We start from the raw sequence: 23,598 nt of genomic DNA on the forward strand, positions 1-23,598 counted from the left end.
ACCTTGAGCTAGTTGTTCTTCTCCCTTTATTTTCTTAGTGCTGGTATTAAAGATAGGGTCCACCACATAATCATACTACTTAATGATCCCCTGTTAGTTTTCCCTGTTATTAACTGAATACATATCTCCTAAAGGAGAAGAAAAAGACAAATATTTCTGCCTTACACTTCCTTTCTTTGAAAAGAAAATTGCAGTGTTGTGTTTACACAGTTTTTTGAAATAATGTGTTTTACCTTGCTTACCCAATACAAGGGCTATTATATTTTTATTAATTTGCGATTTAACTATAAATCGTATAACTAGAAAGTCTTCATTATTAAATCCTCTTCATCTTCAACTGTAGCTTGCCTTTCACTATGATTGTGCCCCAAGCCTTCTATGCCCAGTATGGTAATGACATTCCTTGCGGCTTTGGCCTTGGTATTTGTCACTGCCATGTGTACTCCTAATCTATATTGGGGTCAGGATTAGACAGGCTTTGAGAACACTAGTGGCTGAAATGATCTGAAATAGGACATGATCCAAACACTATATTTGAATTACTTCAGTTTTATATTTAAATACAACTTCCAGTTTTCCCAGTCTTCACTAAGACGGGAAACCCTGAGTTCTGCCTTCAATCCTGAGAAGCTTCCCACTTGGCCAGGCCCCTTAGCTGCTATGTGGAAGCAATTTTGCCTTTAAGTGCTCAGTCTTTGAAATATCCAGCACATAGTCCATTACATGTAGAATACTGTCCCAGCCTAACATTGTAATTCAATTTAGTTTCTGAGCCATGTTCCCTGTCTCTAGGACAGTGTTTTTCTGGTGTTAGTGCACAGAGACAGGGAACATGAGGATTGAGAGTCATTTGGGTAGCTTGAAGAATCCTTCATCTAAGGAAATTCTGTTTTCATCATTTCATAATAGCCCTAAGTATTCTTTATTTTCAAAAGGGATTTCTAAATGAGTCTCATGGAGGCAAAAATCTATGCAACCCATGGATTCTGAACTAGTGACCTACAAAGATGTTTCCTCTAAGCTCTGTGAAGCTCATCCTTTCCACCGTCTCTGAGTTTCACTTGAGTACTTATCCCATCAGAACCAGTGTTTTAGAAACTCTACCCATAAGTTCTTTTTGTAAAATTACTATTTGTATGATCAATAATAAAGAAACTATTCCGACATCTCTCTTTATGTATTTACACAGTGTTTATTTCCCCTCATTTGCTGTATTAACAAGTGGAACTTGTTGCCTCACATTTAAGTACATTTGAAACTTCTTGCTACCTGTGTTGCTTACATATTGCTTTTCTATCCTCCTTTCTATAGTCATATTTAGTTTTTATCAATCAGACTTCGAATGTGTCTTTTTTTTTTTTTTGGTTTGGTTTTCTTTTTTCTTTTTTTTTTTAAGATTAATTACAGTTTATTTACTTCGTACCCAGATGTAGCCCCCCCCCATTCCCTCCCAATCCCACCCTCCCTCCCTCATATCCTCCCTGCCCTCTCCTAGTCCACTGATGGGGGAGGTCCTTTCCCCCTTCCATCTGACCCTAGCTTATCAGGTCTCATCAGGACTGGCTGCAATGTCCTCCTCTTTCTTGACCAGCAAACACTGCCTTCTAGTGGTTCTTTTGCTTCTTTCTTCCACACCCTTAAGGAAATTGGAGTGCCATTGGAGTGGTCACTCTTTCCTTCTTCTGATTTCAGAAGAAAAAAAAAACTCTCAAATTCCAGTTTTCAAGGGCAATTCAATTAAGACTTTTAATTTACTAGTGATAATTTGGATATACAGAAATATACTGCAATTTTTAAAATTGTTTTAGGGTTTCTGGCTTAGAAATAAGTTGACTTGGCTTTTTTTTTCACATTTTTGAGAGAAGATATAGCAATTGGGGCTTCTTATTTTATAGTTCAGAATAAATGTTTTCTGACTAAAATGGAAAATTAGATATAAAAGCTATGTATTAATTTACCGATCAGCACAGTTCTTCCTCCTTTATCTCATTTTAATAAGCATTCAGTTGTAAAACGGAAATGATAAGGATTAAAAATAACACCACACAAAATTAATAAAAACAATAGTCTTAAAGCATAGAATACTAAGGTTGATAAGCTTTTACGAGGTGAAATTTTAAAATGTATTATTTTATGTAAAGTGAACATTACGGTCATTAAGATAGTTTGTGAAGAGAAAACAAGATCCCTGACAATATTAATGAAGCTTTTAAAAAGGACTCTGTGATTTCCACAGTACATTTTTTTTTTTTCATTTCAAATCGGACTATAAGTTGTGCTCGTTGTTGAAGGACAAAGGTAGGATAAAATAAATGTCTGCCTTTTTCTGAAGATTCAGAGATTCAGGCTGGATATTCTGGATATTCAGAGATTCAGACAGTATGAGAGTTCCCTAACAAATGTTACCTTTATCACACTAAACATAAACTTACTTATAAAAATATTAGCCTACTAATAGCAAATAGCTAACTTGTTCAATTATTTTAAGAAGTAGCCTGGCTCTGCAGGATGACTCAGCAGGTAAAGTTGTTTGCTGCTAAACCCGAACCTAGAGTTCAATCCCTTGGACCCATAAGTTAAAAAAAAAGAGTCCTGTAAATTGTTCTCTGACCTTCAAATCCATATTTTTTCCTTTTGTTTTCTTTCCTTCTTCTTTTTCTTTATTTGTTTGTTTTTTTTTTTTTTTTTTTTTTTCTTTTTCAAGGCAAGTTTTCTCTGTGTATCCTTGGTTGTCCTGGACTCACTTTGTAGACTAGGCTTGCCACAAATTCAAAGAGATCTGCCTGCTTTTGCCTCCCTGAGTGTAGGGATTGCAGGCATGTGCCATCCAGCATCTTCTAGTTTTAGACTGAAACTCCTAATGGCATGATCTGTGCTTTGCTGTTTGTTTATAGAGACAGTAGTTCTGTTTCTCCACTATAAATGAGTCGATTAGATTTTGAATCTAATATCTACCCCTTATTCATTTATGTTAAACTTTTTACATATTTAGTTAGAACTCAAAATTGATAAGTGAATACTTTTTTAGCGAGTGCTTAAACTTATCTCTGTCTTACTTATCTTTGCAGTTTATTCAAAATTACTTACCTGTATATATTTTGACAATAGGGTCACATAATGTCTTAATGTTCTTTTTTAAATAAATGGTTATATTCAATCTAAGGTCCTCATTACTTGTTCTTTTTGTAAATGATGGATTCATCAAAGAATATGCTTTGGGGGATGACTTTTCTTTTGTAAATTCAAAAGGAAAAAAGCAGTTTAGATTTTTTTTTAAGAAAACTGACTATTTTTGTTCTACTTTTGTAGGACTCAACTGGAATATTGTCATTAGATAAAACCATTGGTCTTGGTACTTATGGAAGAATCTATTTGGTAAGTGGAGCTAGGTTATATATTCATGCTTAATTTTCTAATAACAACTGTAATTGTGAGTCAAAACCCAATAGTAAAAATAAAATACTTCTAAAATCCAGTGATAAATCCGAGACTAAATCAAATTAAAATATGTAACTGACATTTTAAAATTTATTTTTTATTAGTGTAAATAAATGGATTGGAAAATCTATGCTGAATCAACGAATGTAAGATGCAAAATTAATAGCAAAATTTAAAGTCCTCAATTAAAAGGAGAAAGTATAAAGTGCAGTGTACCAAAATAATAGTATTATTTATTTTATAATACATATCAATGTTTTAATTGTCCATATTCAACATTTAATTGAATGATTTTTTATTTATAGGCAAAGTTCATAATTTGCCATATTAGTACACATGAGTCTACAAATGTATAGATAATGTCTGCTGAAGAATTTCTCAAGAAATGCTACACTTATTCTATAATTATACATTAAACATTAAGTATGCTCTAGGAACTATGATAATCTCTTGGAATGAACTAATGAATGCAACAAGGATAGTTCCTACTCTTTTGGGGATATAATATTGAAACATATCATTAGTGTATATGTGTATAGAGGTTTGTTTGAAACACCCACATATTTATATAAGTAAACACATCTATATAGTTGTAATTGTCATATATTAACTGTGAGAAAATTCATAACAATATCGATGCATAAAATAAGGAAGTTTATTTAGATTGGAGGATCAGTGTTGACCTGCTTCCTGAAAAGTTAAAAATCTTGGTATCAAGCAAATAAATATGCAATGTTCTTGTGGAGGATATTAATACATTTTAAGGGAGATAAGACAGTATTAAGGGCTGGCATATAGCCTTGTCTCCTTAGTCAAACCTTCTTCTTGTACTCTAAAGTAGAATAAACATTACATCTATGTTGTAATGTTATAAAATATAAGGGTTCACCCAAGGAAGTATTCATTTTTCCAAGGCCTTTCCCTTAAAACTAGTATTACTGACTTTAGGCTAATCTGTACTGCCCACGAATTATATGTCAGGTTTACATGGATGGTATATCAATGCCCTGATCTAGGGTTAAAGGGAACATCTTTCTCCTTCAGAAAAGAGTACTTTCTACCAGGGCTTGTCTGGAGTACCATCATCCTAGTGAGTCTTCCTCTCTAATTTATCTGCTACTAAATTTATTTATCAGTCTATCTACACCACATTGGCTCAAAAGATTTTAAAATTTTGCAACAAAACGCAGTCCACAAAGAAGCAGTAGCAACAAGGCCAGGCCTTAAGTGTAAATATCGTTTAGTGAGTATGGGGACCACAGAGATGGACCATGAAAAGGACAAAAGTTTACTTTTCTTCAAATAGTTCTGATCTTGCACATAAACAGAACTGATTATCTATAGACTAACAATGGCACAGAGCCAAATATATTGCTTACACTAAGCTTCATTTAATATTTGCTAACAGTCTCAGTTTTGCCTCCTGATACAATGATAAAACACCTTATACATAGGTAGGAAAATAACTTTTTTTTATGAAAGACACATTTAAAATATGTACATTTTGTAAATGTTACAATATGTAAGTGGGTGTGTATAAGTATATATGTATGTATAATTCTGACTAAAAAGAACAGAGCATTCTCTAGCACCAAATTTTGGAAGTAAGGTAAGAATTAAATAAGCATTCATCAGAACTGTGATGGCCTCACCAGAAGAAGAGTCAAAAAGAGAAAAAGGTATGATATACAGGGAAATTTGCTTTTTTATGTTAATGTGAGTCAATGAATGCCTTTACACTTAGTTGTGTGGTACACCAGATGGTATGTGATGGTTATAATATTATGAATTTTGCTTTTACATATCTTACAATTGTGCTATAATTTTATTTATATTAAATATACTCACTGTTTTATATTCAATATTTTGGTGGGGAAGGGCTTAGATTTCCAACTCCCTTAGTATTAACATTTCGTTTAGCCATTTCTAGAATTTTCACTTGTTTGTGAAAATCTCATTTTATATCTGGTATGAAGAGCTTAAGACTAATGACCTTAATGTTCTTTGTAATTTGGGACTCCTATTAATGAAATGTATGACTTTTTCGTTACTTCTGAAAGGTATTTGCAAGCATAGGAGCTGGATGGACATTTATTTTTTTGTATTTCCTCTAAGACATAAAAATATATCACTCCATTCCATATGGTTTCCATAGCTTCTGAAGTTGTGTGTGTGTGTGTGTGTGTGTGTGTGTGTGTGTGTGTGTGTGTGTTTCAGAGATGTCCTCTCTTGCTTTCTTGCCTGATTCTAGGAGTATTAGTTCTTACTAAGTGCTTGTTGACCCAGTGTTGTGTGGCAGGGAGGAGGAGTTTCCTATTTCCGATATCAGCCTTACTCCAAACTAGTTTTTGGCTTCCCCTCATAGAGGACTTTAATGTTACCCTTCTCTCATTGCAACAGATCTTTATCTGTACTCTGGAATGAGTAGTTAGCGGCCTTTCCTCCAGGTAGAATGTTTATTCCTTAGGAAAAAAAGAATTGTTCTCTCTTCCTTAGGTCTGTGCCATAAATCCACATAGATGGAGGTCTGATTCCCAAGATTTTTGTACTCTCATGCATATTCATACCTGACCTTTAGTAATTCACTTAAAAAAATAGATGATTTCTTCATGCCTACTTGAATGAATGTCTACTACCACTGCAGCCATAGGTGTGTCCATGCTCATGACTAATCCCTCCCTGCAGGTGCTTGCCTTTTTTCAGCCTTAAGGCTTCATGGGTGCTTCAAAACTTCTCTCTGCTTTCAAAAAGTGTCATTCTGGTAGCTTGTTTAGCTTTTTCTTCCTCTAGAGCGGGGAGTGTTCTCTTCCTATATTCCATATACTCATCCAAAATGAAAACTGTCTGCCAATGTCTTTTCAGTGAACGTTCATAAATCAAGTCTTCATTATACGGGATGAAAATCGCCTGCCACGGCTTTGATGGGAACCTCTTCAGATCCAGGGATAGAAAACTCCTTCCATTGTAAAACTTCCTAAGCAAAACCCAGGTTTACGATACTGACGATGGAAGTTCTGCACCCTACAAAAGGTTTCTCTTCGTCACTCAGGATTGTAACCACTTTCTATTGTATCTCAAATGAACATCCTTCTGTAAAAAAGTATAGTAATATTCCCTCATAGGAAACGACGTGGACTAAGCCATCAATTTTATATTTTAATTTTTTATTTATTTTTACTAAGTACAATTTATGCTCTTTGTACCCCAGATGTAGCCCCCTCCCTCATTCCCTCCTAATCCCACCCTTCCTCCCTCATCTCCTCCCATGCCCCTCTCTAAGTGCACTGATAGGGGAGGACCTCCTCCCCTTCCATCCGACCCTAGCCTATCTTGTCTCATCAGGACTGGCTGCATTGTCTTCCTCTGTGGCCTGGTAAGGCTGCTCCCCCCTCAGGGAGAGGTGATCAAAGAACCAGCCACTGACTTCATATCAGAGTCCTTCCCTATACCCCTTACTAAGGAACTCACTTGGAACTGAGATGCTATGGATTACATTATGCAGGGGTTCTAGGATATCTCCATACATGGTCCTGGGATGGAGTATAAGTCTCAGAAAAGACTCCTGGGCCCAGATTTCTTGGTCCTGTTGCTCTGCTTATGGAGCTCCTGTTCCCTCTAGGTCTTGCTAGCTCCTCCTTCTTTCATAAGATTCCCTGTACTCTGCCCAAAGTTTGGCTGAGTCTCAGCATCTGCTTTGATGCCATGCTGGGTATAGTCTTTCAGAGGCCCTCTGTGATAGGCTCCTGTCCTATTCAGTATTTTCTCCCTCTTCCAATGTCCATCTCTTTTGCCTTTCTGAATGAGGACTGAGTATCCTACCCAGGGTCTTCCTTCTTAATTAGCTGTTTTAGAGGAACAGATTTTAGTATGTTTATCCTATATGTCTAATATCCACTTATAAGTGAGTATATGCCATGTGTGTCTTTCTATTCCTGGATATCTCACTCAGGATGATCTTTTCTAGATCCCACCTTTTGCCTCCAAATTCCATGATTTCCTTGTTTTTTAATTGCTGAGTAGTATTCCATTTTGTAAATGTACCACAATTTCTGTATCCATTAATCAGTTGAGGGGCATCTGGGTTGTTTCCAGATTCTGGCTATTACAAATAAAGCTGCTATAGGCATGGTTGAGCAAATGACCTTGTTGTGTACTTGAGAATATTTTGGATATATGCCTAGGAGTGGTATACCTGGATCTTGAGGAAGCTCTATTCCTAATTGTTTGAGAAAGTGCCAGATTAGTTTCCAAAGTGGTTGTACAAGTTTATATTCCTACCAGCAATGGAGGGGGATTCCCCTTTCTCCACATCCTCTTCAGCATGTATTGTCACTTGAGTTTTTGATCTTAGCCTTTGTAATGAGTGTATGGTGAAATCTCAGGGTCAGGGTCCTTTTGATTTGCATTTCCCTGATGACCAAGTGTTTCTCTGTATTGAGAATTCTCTGTTTAACTCTGAACTCCATATTTTAATTGGATTATTTGATTTGCTGCTTTTTTAGTATTTTTGTTTCTTTCAATTAAATTTTTATATTAATTACAGTTTATTCACTTTGTATCCCAGCTGTAGCCCCCTCCCTCATTCATTCCCAACCTCACCCTACCTCCCTCATCTCCTTCCATGCCCCTCTCCAAGTCCACTGTTAGGGGAGAACCTCTTCACCTTCCATCTGACCTTAGCTTATCAGGTCTCCTCAGGACTGGCTGTATTGTCCTCCTCTGTAGCCTGGAAAGGCTGCTACCCCCTCGGTGGGGTGCCAAAGAGCCTGCCACTGAGTTCATGTCAGAGTCAGTCTCTGTTCCCTTCTTGAATTCTTTATATATTCTAAGTATTAGCCCTCTGTCAGATGTAGGGTTGGTGAAGATTCTTTCTCATTCTGTAAGCTGTCATTTTGTTCTGCTGACAGTGTCCTTTGCTTTACTGAAACTTTTCAGTTTCGTAAGATCCCATTTATTTATTGTTGATCTTAGAGTCCGTGCTGTTGATGTTCTGTTCAGGAAGTTGTCTCCTGTGCCAATGAGGTCAAGGCTCCTCCCCACTTTTTCTTCCAGCAGATATAGTGTATCTGATTTTATATTGAGGTCTTTGACCCACTTGGACTTTAGTTTTATGCAGGGTGATAAATATGGATCTGTTTGCATTTTTCTATACATAGACATCCAGTTAGACCAGAAACATTTGTTGAAGATGCTGTCTTTTTTCCATTGTATGGTTTTAGCTTTTTGAAAAAAATCAACTATCTGTAGGTATGTGGGTTTATTTCTGGGTTTTCTTTTCGATTCCGTTGATCCATCTTTCTGTTCCTTTGCCAGTACCATGCAGTTTTTATTACTGTTGCTCTGTGGGACAGCTTGAGATCTGGGATGGAGTTACCTCCAAATGATCTGTTGTTGTACAAGATTGTTTTATCAGTTCTGGGTTTTTGTTTTTCCATAGGAAGTTGAGAATTGTTCTTTAAAGGTCTGTAAAGAATTGTGTTGGTATTTTGAATGGAATTGCATTGAATATGTAGATTACTTTTGGCATTTTTAAGATTTATTTGTTTATTATATGTACAATGTTTTGTCTGTATGTACACCTACAGGCCAGAAGAGGGCATCGGATCTCATTATAGAGAGTTGTGCGCCACCATGTGGTTGCTGAGAATTGAACTCAGGACCTTTGGAAGTGCAGCCAGGGCTCTTAACCACTGAGCCAACTCTCCAGCCCCTTCCCTATGTTTATCCTAAGGATCCATGACCATGGCGATCTTTCCAACTTCTGATACCTTCTTCACATTCTTTCTTCAGAAACTTGAAGTTTTTTTCCAAACAGATCTTTTAATTCCTGCTAAGAGACATATCAAGTTGCTTTATGTTATTGGTAGCTATTTTGAAGGTTGTAGTTTCCCTAATTTCTTTTTCAGTCTTTTTTTTCTTTCATAAACAGGAGGGCTACTGATTTTTGAGTTAATTTTGTATCCAGCCACTTTGTTAAAGGTATTTATCACCTGAAGGAGTTTTCTGGTTGAATTGTTGGGATCACTCATGTATAGTATCATATCACCTGCAAATAGTGATACTTTGACTTCTTCCTTTCCAATTTGTATCTGCTTGATCTCCTTTGGTTGTCTTATTGCTCTAGCTAGGACTTCAAGAACTATGTTCAGGAGATATGGGTAGAGTGGGTAGTCTTGCCTTGTCCCTGATTTCAGTGGGATTGATTTAAGTTTCTCTCCGTTAAGTTTGATGTTGGGTATAGGCTTGCTGTATATTATCTTTACTAAGTTTAGGTATGTGCTTTGTATCTCTGAACTCTACAAGACTTTAAACGTGAATGGGTGTTGGATTTTGTTAAACATTTTTATGGCATCTAAGGAGATGATCATGTGTATTTTTTCTCCTTCAGTTTGTTTATATGGTGGATTACATTGAGGGATTTCTGTATATGGAAACACCTATGCCTGGGATGAAACCTACTTGGTCATGGTGAATGACATTTTTCATGTGTTCTTACATTTGGTTTGCTAATATTTTATTGATTATTTTTGCATCAATGTTCATAAGAGTGATAGGTCTGAAGTTCAATGTTTTCATTCTGTCTTTGTGTGGTTTAGTTATCAAGGTGACTGTGCCTTCACAGAATAAGTTTGGTAATGTTACTTCTGTTTCTATTTTGTGGAGTAGTTTGAAAAGAATTGGAGTTAAAACTTCTTTGAAGGTCTGGAAGAATTCTGATCTGAAACCATCTGACCCTGGGCTTTCTTTGGAAAAGAGACTTTTGATGATTACTTCTATTTCCTTGGGGAATATAAGACTATTTAATCTATTTACCTGATCATGATTAAAGTTTGATAAATGGTATCTATCAAGAAAATTGTCCATTTTATTTAGACTTTCAAATTTTGTTGCATATAGGTTTTTATAGTAAGACCTAAAGATTGTTCAGATTTCCTCAGTGTCTGTATTTATGTTCCTCTTTTCATTTGTATTTCATTGATTTAGATAGTTTCTCTCTGCCTTTTAGTTAGACTGAAGGTGTGTCTACCTTGTTTATTATTTTAAAGACCTAACTCTTGATTACATTGACTCTTTGAATTGTTTTCTTTGTTTCTAATTCATTGATTTCAGCTCTGAGTTTGATTATTTCCAATTGTCTACCCCTCTTGGGTGTGTCTGCTTCTTTTTTCCTAGGTGTATTAGGTGTGCTCTTAAGTAGCTTGAATGAGATGTTTCAAACTTCTTTTGGGAGGAACTTAGTGCTATGAAATTTCCTCTTAGCACTGCTTTTGTTGTGTTCCGCAAGTTTGGTTAAGTCATGCCTTAATTTTCATTGAATTTTAAGAAGTCTCTAATTTCTTTTTCTTTTTTTTTTTTTTTTTTTTTTTTTATTTCTTCATTGACCAAGCTGTCATCGAGCAGAGAGTTCTTTAGTTTCCATATGTATGTAAGCTTTTTGTTATTTCTATTGTTGTTGAGGTCTAGTTTTCATCCATGGTTGTCTGAAAGTATACAAGGGATTATTTAAATCTTCATGTATCTGTTGAAGCTTCTTTGTGCCTGACTATATGGGCAATTTTTGAGAAGGTTTCACGAGGTGCTGAAAAGAAGGTACACTCTTTTAAGTTTGGGTGAAATGTTCTGTAGAAATCTATTAGGTCCATTTGATTTAGTACCTTTGTAAGGGCCATTATTTCCCAATTATCTTCTGTCTAGATAATCTGTCCCTTGATGAGAGTGGAGTGTTGAATTCTCCCACTATTAAAGGGCAGGGAACAATGTGTGATTTAAGCTTTAATGATGTTTCATTTACAAATGCATGTGGTCTTGTATTTAGGGCACAGATATGTTCAGGATTGTGGTGTCCTCCTGGTGGATTTTTCTTTTGATTAATTTTGGTTGAAAGTCTTTTTTTTTTTCAGATATTAGGATAGCTACCTCAGCTTGTTTTTTGGGTCCATTTGCTTGAAAAACATTTTTCCTACCCTCTACTCTGAGGCAGTATTTATCTTTGTTGAAGAGGTGTGTTTCTTGGATGAAGCAGAATGTTGGATCCTGTTTCCACAGCCATTCTGTTAGCCTGTGTCTTTTTATTGGAGAGTTGATTACTTTGATGTTGATAGATAATAGTGACCAATGAATGTTAGATTCTTTTATTTTGGAGTTGGTGGTGTTATTGCATTTCTATGCTTGTTTTCATTTAATTTTTTTGTGATGTTGTCTATATCCTGTGTTTTCCTGGATGTAGCTGATTTTGTTGGATTGGAGTTTTCCTTCTAGTATCTTCTGTAGGGTTGAGTTATTGTGTAGATATTGTTTAAGTTTAGTTTTTCCATGGAATATTTTGTTTTCTCCATCTATGCAGATTTTAAGCTTTGCTGGCTATAGTAGTCTGGCTTGGCATCTCTGGTCTCTTAGAGTCAGCATGACATCTGCCCAGGTCCTTCTGTCTTTCATAGTTTCTTTTGAAAAGTCTGGTATGATTTGGACAGATCTTCCTTTATATGTTACTTGGCCTTTTTCCCTTGCTGCTTTTAATATTTCACTTTGTTCTGTAGATTTAGTGTTTTGAATATGATGTGACATGAGGAGTCTCTTTTCTGGTCTAGTCTATTTGGTGTTCTGTAGGCCTCTTGTATGTTTATGGACATCTCTTTCTTTAAGTTGGGGATATTTCCATCTATGATTTTCTTCAAAATATTTTCTGGACTTTGGAGCCTGTAATCTTCTTTTTTTTATCTATTCCTATTATTCTTACATTTCATTTTTTCATGGTGTCCTTGATTTCTTAGATGTTTTTGTCTGGAACTTTTCCAATTTCACTTTTTTTTTTCAGGAGGTGTATCACTTTCTGCAACTGTATCTTCAGCACCTGAGATTCTCTCTTCCATCTCTTGTATTCTGTTGGTGATGCTTAACTTTGTAGTTCTTGATCTTTTCTCCATGTTCTCCAGCTCTAGGGTTTTCTTTTTCTTTGTTTGTGTTTTTTTTTTAATTATTGATTCTGTTTTCATGTCTTGCACCATTTCCTTCATCTGTTTGAATGTGGATTCCTTTCTTTCCATGATGGCCTCTATTTTTTTGTTCATTTCATCTCTATATACCACTACTTGTGCCTCTATATGTGACTCTATATGTTTGCCTGTATTTGCCTGTATTTCTTTGAGAGTTTTGTTCATTTCCTCTTTATTTGCCTCTCATAACTGGATACACATAGATTTGAAATCATTTTTCTGTGTTTCCATTGAATTAGCATACCCATTCATTTCTGGTATTACTGGTGAAACCATGATCTCTTGATTTTTGTTGAATGTGTTCTTATGCTCATCTCTAGCCATCTCCTTATCCATAATCTTTGCTGTTTTTTTTTTTTTTTCCTGGATTCTGTACTTCAGACTGGGTCAATCTGTCTTTGGTATCTGGAGTATTCTTCCGGAAGATGGAAGAGGTCCACCAGTTTGAGAGTAGACATTGGTGTTTCAGCTGTAACTAAAGGAGGAAGGTCGCTGGCATATGTGTGCAAGTGTGGGTATGTGTGTGGAAGTTTGTGCCTTGAAGGACAGGGTGCTTGAGTACGTAGATGCCTGGAATGTGGAACTGAAATGAGGGAGGGAGTGTGCGTGCTGGTGCTGTTCGTAGGCACAATGTGCTTGTGAAAGTGCCCTGAATACTTCAGTGGCTAACAGGCCTATCCTACTGTCCTCCTGATATTCAGGTCTGTCCGGAATTGTTTGCCTGGACTCCACTAACAGACCTACAGAACAGGGGCTTCAATGTTGAGAACACTATCCCAAGGATCTGTATGTTGCCCACAGTGGTGTGTGGGTGGGAAGGATCTAATATCTGTCTGCCAGCATAGAGGGACCCTAGATCTGGCACTCTGAATGCATCCACTTGAAGACGCATCCACTTGAAGGCTCACTCACTGGCTCTCAGCCCTAATTAGAAAGCACGGCGTTTCCCCCATGTTGTCTACTTTTAGATTTGGCCCCATAGGGGCAGATTAGAGTGTAGAAGATCTGTGAGCTCAGTGTTGTTGACTGTTTGCCTACTGGACAGGGAGACCTGTACTGGTGTAGCCACCTCTGCAGTCTCAGTCTCTAAGCATGGAGGCTCTTGTTTCGGGTAGCCGCCACCCTGCTGTCACTACAGACCCTGGAGGCTGGTACAGCTGCTTGCTAGGATGTGCATACAGCTGCCTGCTGCCTCAGACCTGGGATGCTTGCCTCTGCTGTTTCATTCACCTAGCATGGAGGCTTGTGCTTGGGACAATCACTGCCACCTCCCCCGGACATGGAGGCCCATGTTTGGGGCAGTGGCCATTTCTGGCTGCCTCTGCTGAACAGGTAGGCCCCCGCTTGGGGCAAGGAGAAGGGCAAGGGTGTTGAATATTCGACACTCTCAGTTCCTGGAGACCTCCATGGGTGACTTGGATCCAAACTGTCCCAGTTCATAGGTTGTGCCCTCTTGCCCAGGAAGCCTCAGTATTGATGTTCTAGCTTCAACTGCCCCTCCACTCACCTATTTAGGAATTTTCAATCCTGTGTTCCTCAGATGTGGTGCATGCTGGTTGCTGAAGTCTTTGACTCTAAGCCATCAATTTTAAAGTGATTATCCTCTTTACACTGATAATTCTACTTTTCGGATTTATAATAAAACATTCCAGATTAAAAGAATAGAGATACACTCTGCAGTTGAAAGTTAACATAATTTGGTGAGGACATAGCTCCTTTGAACCAGGCAGACCTAATTCCGTACTCTGATCTATAACCTTGAATCAGTTATGTTACCTTTTGTTTATAAGATAGTGTTTATCATACTTAGCTTGTAAATTTTGATGAAACTTTGTAGAAACTATATTTATAAAATGATTGACATATGGTAGATTTCTATTAAGGCAGCTCTTACTGTCATTGTTACTATTATTTTCACAAAGGAAAATTTAATAATACTGTAATTAATAAAAAAATGGATGGGAAGGAATTACCTTGTACTTGGTATTTCACTGTTTTGTAAAATAGTTTTTGGTAAAATGACAAGTATACTTAGTGTGCTAAATAACATGTTATTGCTCTTACATCTTCATTATAGTTATGCTTAAGTATAAGATGAGAAATATTGAATTAAATTATTAGATTAGCAAGATACTAGATAATTTTTCTAGTCCATATTTTTGCTATTGTGTTTTCTGTCAGTAATATTACACGGTTTAGATAAAATATATCTGTTTCACATAGGTATGTACATTTATTATATAGAAGATATTACCAACTGTTGTGTAGTTAACCTATACAACACAATGGAGATAAGATACCATTCAAAGTTAATGTAAGAGTGACTCACAGATTCCTTGGCTTCTTCAGTGCTACCAGCCACACCCCCTGCTGTTGTTTGTCTTGGTTAAAGTCTCTCCAATGTCTTCCAGCTTGTTTCCAAGTCCTTTTTCTCTGGCAGGTTCACAGCTGTCTTCTGAGGTCTGTGCACACTGAAATGAAGACTGAGTTTCACTCTACCTTGTAACTCTTTCTTTTCATTATTCTAATTAGAACCTTATCTACCCAGGCTATTCTTCTTCCCACTAATACAAACTTAACTTGAATTTGTGGGGTTCCAATTCCTTCCTCATTTTAGGAGATAGAGAAATATTGCTCTTCCTTTTTAACCCAAGTACAGTTAGAAATGGTGGTTTTCCCTTTACCTTTAACTTTTATCTCATAGCTTGTGATCAATAATTTTAATTGGAAGAATATTTAATACTGGACCCTGGGATGACATCACTACAAAAAAAATAGGTTATGGACTAGTTAGATGGCTTAGTAGATAAAGGAGATGGCAGTAAAAGCCTGATGACCTCAGTCAATCATCAGAGCCCTTGAGAATCAAATCTACAGAGATATTTTCCAATTTCCATATGCACACCATGCTACATGGATGATGCACCATCACCCCAACAGAGAGAGAGCACAATAATGTTTTCAAAAATAGATTACAACTGGTTCTTCAATGATGCAAGATAAAGTTCCTTGAGAACAAGGAGACATCCACACAGAAGTACCATGATAATATTTTGAAATATGTCATAGACAAAGAACCTTTAGAGAGGAAGGGTGGAAACACTAGTTGATTATTAGCTAGTGGCAATTAGTTGGAATATTTTCACATTTTATTTTGCCAAATAAAATATTCTTCATCATACTTTTCTATTTCCTCTTCTATTTCACCACCTGGTAGACTTGATAATCAGCTGAATAACTACTGTAATATCTATTGTAATGGGAGAAGTTGTCAACAGGGATACTAAGAATGTAAAAATGCATTAGTACATGCCACAACTCGACTAAACATACTATTAGTAAAGTGAAGCAGACAACAAGATTCTGAATTAATGAAATGACCTTAAACTTCATGAGATCTCAACTGAACTAACATCTGAAATTTGCTCTTAAATTGTCATTTACACGTGATAGAGTAAAAGGAACTAAATGTTACAAGGTAACCATTTCATGCAAAGTGAAATTCATATGAAATGTAGTAAAAATGTATAGAGCTGCATAGATGGGTCTGAAACTGAACCATACCTGGGATTTTGATCTTTGGGAGACCCTAATGGAGAAATTTACTTTTTGATAGTCAGTAGGGTTAATTCAGGTAAACAATAGTGTGTCATTATAATCCTAAGAAAATTCCTGACTTGTTTTTACTCTGGAAGTGTAACAGTAATTGTGAAAATCTTGTTTAAAACCACTATCAAATACATGGGTCTTCAATGTGAATTTTTGTACACAGTGCTGGACACATTGCTTCATTTACAAAACTTACCAGACAGGTGAAATTTAGGCTTATTAGTTACATTTTTTGCATGTGAATTTGGAGCAAGGAATGGTAAAATGCAGGAAGGAAAGAAATGTCTTCAAAGTTGATGACATACAATTTATGATATTTAGAATTAATATCTAGAAATATGGTGCTGACATTTGAGTTGCCTAGCCACTAGGTCTGTTGGATGGGAGTGTGAATATTTTCCTTTTAGGCTGAAATTATACTGTTTATTTGCCTACCAAACGTCTAGCACTGTGAATGCTTTCTTTTTAGGTAGGAAAGTTTCCTCACATCCTTGCCATTTTGCAAATATAGCTCAATAAAGTCAGCCAAAAAATATTACTTGAGTGGCCACAGAGAACACAGCACTGGGTATTTATCATACAGTGCAAGCCTCTGAAGCAGGCGCTGAAGCTTAATTGAAGTTATTGTACCTTCCTAATACAACATCCTGATTCCAGATCCTGGTCTTGGCTCTACCTCCTTCCTGTGACAATGTTCCTTTTTGATAATATGCCTCAGGTGTAAAAAGATTTGTCTTTCTTAAGTAACATCAGACTGCCCTAGCCTAAGAAATGTTAAATGTAGCTATTATATAATAGCATTGTTTTGAAATTTTATAACATTTATAACAGAAATTTCCAAATGTTATTGAATACATATTATGTTCCATATACTCTATTCAGGAGAATGTGATAAGATAATCAGAAACCTATTGGGAGACAAGTTTTCTTGATTTGCTTAACTAAGACCCCACAGACGAGGAATGAATGATGATAAGAGAAAGAAAGAGAGATGAATAAGAGTGAGCAAAATAAAGTGAGACCCAGGAACAAAGTAATGGAAAGTACTGAGTCCTGAAAGCCTTAATGTAAAGGATGTGTTTTTATCTTGGCAGTTGTAGCTCTCAAACTAGAAAAGGAGCCAGGCCTCTTAATTTTAGGTTTGCCTTTTTGCTCTTTTATCAAAGCTTCTGTTTCAATTAATCTTGAAAAAGGAAGAAGTAGTTAGCATTATAGTTACATAAGAGCAAGTAAGATTAATGTAATCAATATAATATATAGAAATGTAAGTTTTAACATGTATAAAATTACACTCATTCATAGCATATTCAGTTAAAGTGGTTTAAGTATCAAGAGTTTTTCTTTGTTTTAGCCTTTAGTAGTTTTCCATTAGGTCATCATCATATTTTATTAAATAGACTCTTTATAAAATAGCACTTGCATTGTTGAAACAAAAAATTAGAAATAAGAATTAGCCCTACTTGGTTTTAGGGCTTCTCAACATGCTATCATACTTGTGTCCCTTTGTCTAAGTTACTGTTGTGGGTGGTGAGAAAATTGTGTTTAAAAAGATTAGTGTGTCATTGTGTCTCTCTGAGGGGTGTAAAAAGAAATGTAGGAGTTCTTAGAAATACATTTTACTCAGTGACTGCAATGGTAAAGACTTGCAAAGTCTTATTAGCAAAATCAAATGAAAATATAAAAGGCAACTAAAACATACAAACAGGTCTTTATGCCCCAGTTTTTTTTCTCTGCTTATCTACACTGATGTTATAATAAATTGCTCCTCTACCAAAGCAGCAAAAAGGGGAGTAAATTTAGATGTCAATTTTGTGGTATTTAAATTAGAAATATAATGGTATCATGGTGGTGGCTTATGCATCATTTGTGTTATAAAATAAGAAAGCTTCTTTAGGTTTGTCTTTCTAGGCAGAGTCCCTTTATGACTAGGAAAAGACGGTTGGATTGTCTAGTCCCCCCTGAGGGAGGGAAGAGATTGATTATATTCTGAGCACTGCCAGTAACATGTTATATAAATCATTAACCCGATGAGCAAAAACCAGGAGGTATTAAGCACCACTGTGATCAAAAAGCACAGGTCTAAGAGTCTTCAAAAGAAAATACTGTGATTTGTGATTTAAACACTATCCAATTTTAGAGACTGTGACCTCAAGGTCTAAACAGCACATAACATTCCCTTAGCTCTTACATTGTTCCTAGCTCTTGCTATTCATTATTTCCTTTACATCTCGTAAGTGCACTGAGTAGTGAGTACCTTACCCATTCACTCATGAAGAAACTGAAGATGGAAAAGATAATGAACAAACTGACCAAAGTAGTAAATTAGATATTTCAGAGGAAACTCCAAATTTCGCCAGTCCCTAGATGTGTGCTCTTAGACCAACTGTATTATATTCATCTTATCATGTACAACTTAGAATAAAAGAATTTACTAGAGATCAGATGAAAATAAACATTTGTCCTAAGTGTAAATATCACTGTACTAAGTTCAGGTCATGATGAAAATCATTAAAGCTGTGTCCCTGGTGCATACTTTGTTTCCTTCCTGATGAACATGTAGACAGTCAGTCTTAGGGCATTTTTATGGGACTTAATAGAATTTTAGAACTGGACTGGCACAAACAGATAGGCTTTAAAGAGTACTGGGATTTGTAACTGCACTCCTCCTCAGTCACTCAAGAAATCATTGAATGGTAGAGAAATGCTTGCTGTCACCACTTCCTATTTTCCAGTACTCAAGGTCTTTCTTATGAGTCCAGGGACACTTCCTCAGTCACTATTCCTACTTGTCAACTCCAGGGAAAAGGAGAACTTTAAATAGTCATTTAAAGTTAGAGCTTTGGCTATCTAGCAGTGTATCAAAGCAGATGCGGAGACTCATAACCAAACCTTTGGCAGAGTGCAGGGAATCATATGAAAGGGAGAGTTAGCAAGACCTGGAGAGGAAAGGAGCTCCACAAGGAGAGTAACAGAACCAAAATATCTGGGTACAGGGGTCTCTTCTGAGACTGATTCTCCAACCAAGGACCATGTATGGAGATAACCTAGAACCCCTGCACAGATGTAGCCCATGGCAGCTCAGTGTCCAAGTAGGTACCCTAGTAATGGGAACAGGGACTGTCTCTGACATGAACTCAGTGGCTGGCTCTTTGATCACCTCTCCCCTCAGAGGGGGGAACATTCTTGTTAGGCAACAGAGGAGGACATGGCAAGCAGTCCTGAAGATACCTGATAAGATCAGATGGAAGGGGACGAGGTCCTTCCCTATCAGTGGACTTGGAAAGGGACAGGGAGGAGATGAGGGAGGGAGGGTGGGATTGGGAGGGAATAAGGAAGGGGGCTACAGATGGGATACAAAGTAAATAACCTGTGATTAATATAAAAAATAAAAAAGTTAGAGCCTTGGGATAATTGATTTCTTATTGATGAGAATTTTCATTAAGAAAATTCAGAGGAGGTGGGCATGAAGCCCTACCTCTAGCTGAGGATATATTAGCAATTGATAGCTGCTGGGAGAGGGAGAGTCAGTTTTTTTAAGAACGTAGCCCCTGATAGACTAGTCGAACCCCAGTGGAAGTATACATATCCAATATATGGGCAACACAATTTTGACTTGATGAGTTTTTAAAAGAGGAGCGTGATGGGTAAGTAAGTGGAAGAATGGGTATAGAAGGAGTTGGGAGGAGGTAAATATGACACATTAAATGGGATTCTCAAAGAACTAATAAAAATAAAAATAAAATCAACGTTTTCAAATTTATGTATTCATAATAGACACTTCTAGTAACATGCATAATGATTAGGCTGTAGAAAACTTAGCGACCCATTTCTCCTCTTAAGAACATAACTTCTCCCAGGAAAAAAATTACATGTAGCAGTTAAGTGGCCATATCATGGAAGGTTAAGACAGTAGTAGAAGATGAAAGTTGAGCAAGAGGATATAGAGGTTTTGGCATTCCAGATGTGGAGATGAGAACCAGGTGTGGTGTTTAAAATTTTTCTTATTGTTCCCACCAGATAGGGATGCAGTTTTCAACAGAACTTACTGCTTAAGATTTCTCTAATGGTTAACCTCTACAAGATTCTGTAATTAACCATACTCTTCCCACCTTGATACAATATAGTGTTGCAAGGACAGTAGAGAAGCAGCTAGAAGGTTTGGAGAGGAAGTCTAAAGACTGGTCTTCAAAACTGCTATACAAATTCTATTAAGAGTAGGCATTGTGGTGTATTTTTTTTTATTTTGACTATATTCCTGGAGTGTCTAGTAAAGTGAATTGCACATGTCTGGAATAAAAGAACATCAGGGATAAGTAACAAGGGGAATTTTCCTGGTCCATATTTTATTGTTCACATTTATATTTTCCCTTTATTATTTAATGAAGAGATCATGCATTTTTAATAAGAAAGATGCATCCAGAAAATATGTTTTAATCACCTTTGTAATCTATTTGGAACAATCTGCGTAAGTGGTACACATGATGCTTAGCAAAATTTTTATTGGAAATAAAATGTATGTATACAGAAGTGACCTCTCAAATGACACTTCACTGGGAGCTCTCTGCAGATGTCCCTTGATGGAAAAGACTAGTGACACTCACTAAGCCATTACTGAAGACAGCTTAGCTTTTTCAAATTATACCACCTAAGTAACTTTCTATTCTGACTTTTAAAAAAGGTGTTACTGCGTACAGATAAATATTTCCAATGCATGGAAATATTAGCCCCACTTTTTATTACTCTCTCTTGAATGAGTCATTTAGGAAGCTTGAAGGAGTATGTTTTTTTCGTGGGGTGCTGTAGTTTGCTGTAGTGTTGTTGGCATGGCCAAAGATGGTTTCAAGAAAGATTCATACCTTCAGGAAGATGTCTAGAACATGTACAAATATTTCCTGGCTTGGAAAATTGGCAGCCATTAGAAAGAAAACACATATAAATAAGAACATAGCAGTGTTCTTGCTTCCCTTTTCTTTCTACCAATGCTCTCCAGTTTCTTAACTATCCTAAATTTTATTATGCTTTAAAAGAAATTAAATGGCCCATAACATTAAACTCTAAAAGATTTAGTAAAGTTTTTTTTTAGCTGTTCTTTTTTCTACACCCTCCCTACTCCCCTTTTTCTGTCTCCTTCTCTCTCTCTCTCTCTCTCTCTCTCTCTCTCTCTCTCTCCCTTCTCCCTCTTCCTCCTCCCCCTCTCTCTTTCCCACTCCTTTCTCTACATTAATAACAAACTTGTCTGCTTACTGGGTGTTTTTCCAGCCCCAAGATCCTACAGTGTTATTAATCAAAGACACAGGCTATCTGTGTGTATTTATGTATGTATGTAAGTGTGTGTATATGTGTGTTTATGTTTATGCATGCTTGATTTAAAACATATTGTACTTGGTATGAGGTAGATATATACACTCAGCTTCACTTGCAAGAGAAATAATCAGCATGAACAAAAAGGTACAAATTATTTGAAATGTAAAATAGAATAGTGACATTTGTAGCGTGAGGTGTCTGTGTTTACTCTAGCCATGCATTGTGGAAACCAATTCGACCAATTTCTTCAACAAAACACTATTACTCCTGAAAACACGCAGATAGAATTAAATGGTTATTTGAAGGAAATTATTAAATATGTTTGTTGGCAGTAGAATATTGTATGTATAATAAATAAATAAATCTTTAAAAAAGAGAAAAATAAAAAAAAGAATAGGGGCTGCCGAGACGGCTCAAAGGTTAAGAGCACTGGCTGTACTTCCAGAAGTCCTTAGTTCAATTCCCAGCAAACACATGGTGGCTCTCAATCATCTTTAATGAGATATAGTGCCTTCTTCTGGCATATAGGCACACATACAGGCAGAATCTTGTATAAATAAATAAATAAATCTTTAAAAAGAAAAAAAAATAAATGTTAGTACCTTGTGTATACAGCCTCACTAAAATGGAACATTAATGTTTTATATTGCATCCAAAGTGGTTTTCAGAGGAATTTTCAGGCAAATTTAAATGCCTACACTCAAGAAAATGATTAGAGAAGAATAATTCATTGTCAGCTTCCTGCCTAGAGACCCTTCAGATGGGATGCTCTGATATGAGACCAGAACTTTCCAGATATACCTTCCCCAATTCCCTCCACTCATTTGAGAGTACCAATGATATGTGTGAGTATGTGAAGCTTAGAGAGAGTTTATAGCAATCCATTGAAATATGACCAATTAATCTGTACAAAATGTTTAAAAAATGTAGCAAAATAACTATATCCATAATTCTGTTGAAGCTGCTATAAGGCCTTTCAGACATTATAAAATAGGATAATTTGTATTCTTTTACCTTTTTAATTTTTGATATTATGATTACAACAATTCGTCCATACCTTTTCTCATTTCATACTCCTTATATAATACCCTTGCCCTTTTCCAAATTTGTGGACTCTTTTTTCTTTTATTGTTACATACATATACATATATATGTACACGCGTATTTCAAAAGATAACCTGATGTTGTATGCATAATGTTACTATTTGTATTTCAGTATTTGTAAAGGTAAAAGATGTACTTTTTTCAATTTTAATTTTAATTTTTTTATATTAATTACAGTTTATTCACTTTGTATCCTAGCTTTAGCTCCATTCCTCATTCTCTCCCAATCCCACCCTCGCTCCCTCACTTCCTCCCATTCCCCTTTCCAAGTCCACTGATAGGGGAGGTCCTCTTCCCCTTCCCTCTGATCCTAGTCTAGCAGGTCTAATCAGGAGTGATGACAGCATTATCTTCCTTTATGGCCTGGTAAGGCTGCTCCCCCATCAAAGGGAGGTGATCAAAGAGCCAGCCATCTCAAAAAAGATGCCTGGGCCCAGGTTTCTTGGTTCTGTTGCTCTCCTTGTGGAATTCTTGTCCTCTCCAGCTCTTTCTATCTCCCACTTCTTTCATAAGATTTCGTGACTCTGCCCAAAGTTTGGCTATGAGTCTCAGCATCTGCTTTGATACCCTTTTGGGTAAAGTCTTTCAGAGGTCCTCTGTGGTAGGTTCCTGTCCTGTTCCCTGTTTTCTCCATCTCCTAATGTCCATCCCATTTACCTTTCTGAGTTAGGATTGATCTTCTTACCCAGGGTCCTCCTTCTTGCTTAACTTCTTTAGGTGTACAGATTTTAGTATGTTTATCCTATATTATATGTCTAATATTATAAGTGAGTATATACCATGCATGTTTTTCTGGTTCTCGGATACCTCACTTGGGATGATCTTTTCTAGATCCTAACATTTCCCTGCAAATTTCATGATTTCCTCGTTTTTAATGGCTGAGTAAAGCCGTTCTTTTCTACACCAGATTTTTTATGTAGCTATATTCAAGTCTGTAACTGCTAGTGTCTTTGGGATTCTATTGATGTTTTTAATTATCCTTTTGCTAGACTGCTACACACTTGATAGAAGTGTACAATTCAGATGCGTGAGTTAAAGCAATGAAGATTTATTCCCTCAGGTTGTGTCTCTACGTTTACAGGATTTGCCTTCTATTTGCACTAAAATATGCAGAATGAGAGGTGAACTAAATAACTTAGCTATTCCTAAT

General features: G+C 36.4%; 1 protein-coding gene across 1 annotated transcript in view; it reads left to right on the forward strand.

Annotated features, from left to right (window-relative positions):
- Nrk (Nik related kinase) overlaps window positions 1–23,598 on the forward strand; it is a 129,771-nt gene that overhangs the window by 3,356 nt on the left and 102,817 nt on the right. The window contains exon 2 of the mRNA XM_060374576.1: window positions 3,310–3,375. Within this exon, the coding sequence (XP_060230559.1) occupies window positions 3,310–3,375 (66 nt within the window). The remainder of the gene's footprint in view (window positions 1–3,309; window positions 3,376–23,598) is intronic.

This window comes from Meriones unguiculatus, chromosome X (genome assembly GCF_030254825.1).
Source record: "Meriones unguiculatus strain TT.TT164.6M chromosome X, Bangor_MerUng_6.1, whole genome shotgun sequence".
In the NCBI taxonomy this organism is placed as follows: Eukaryota; Metazoa; Chordata; class Mammalia; order Rodentia; family Muridae; genus Meriones; species Meriones unguiculatus.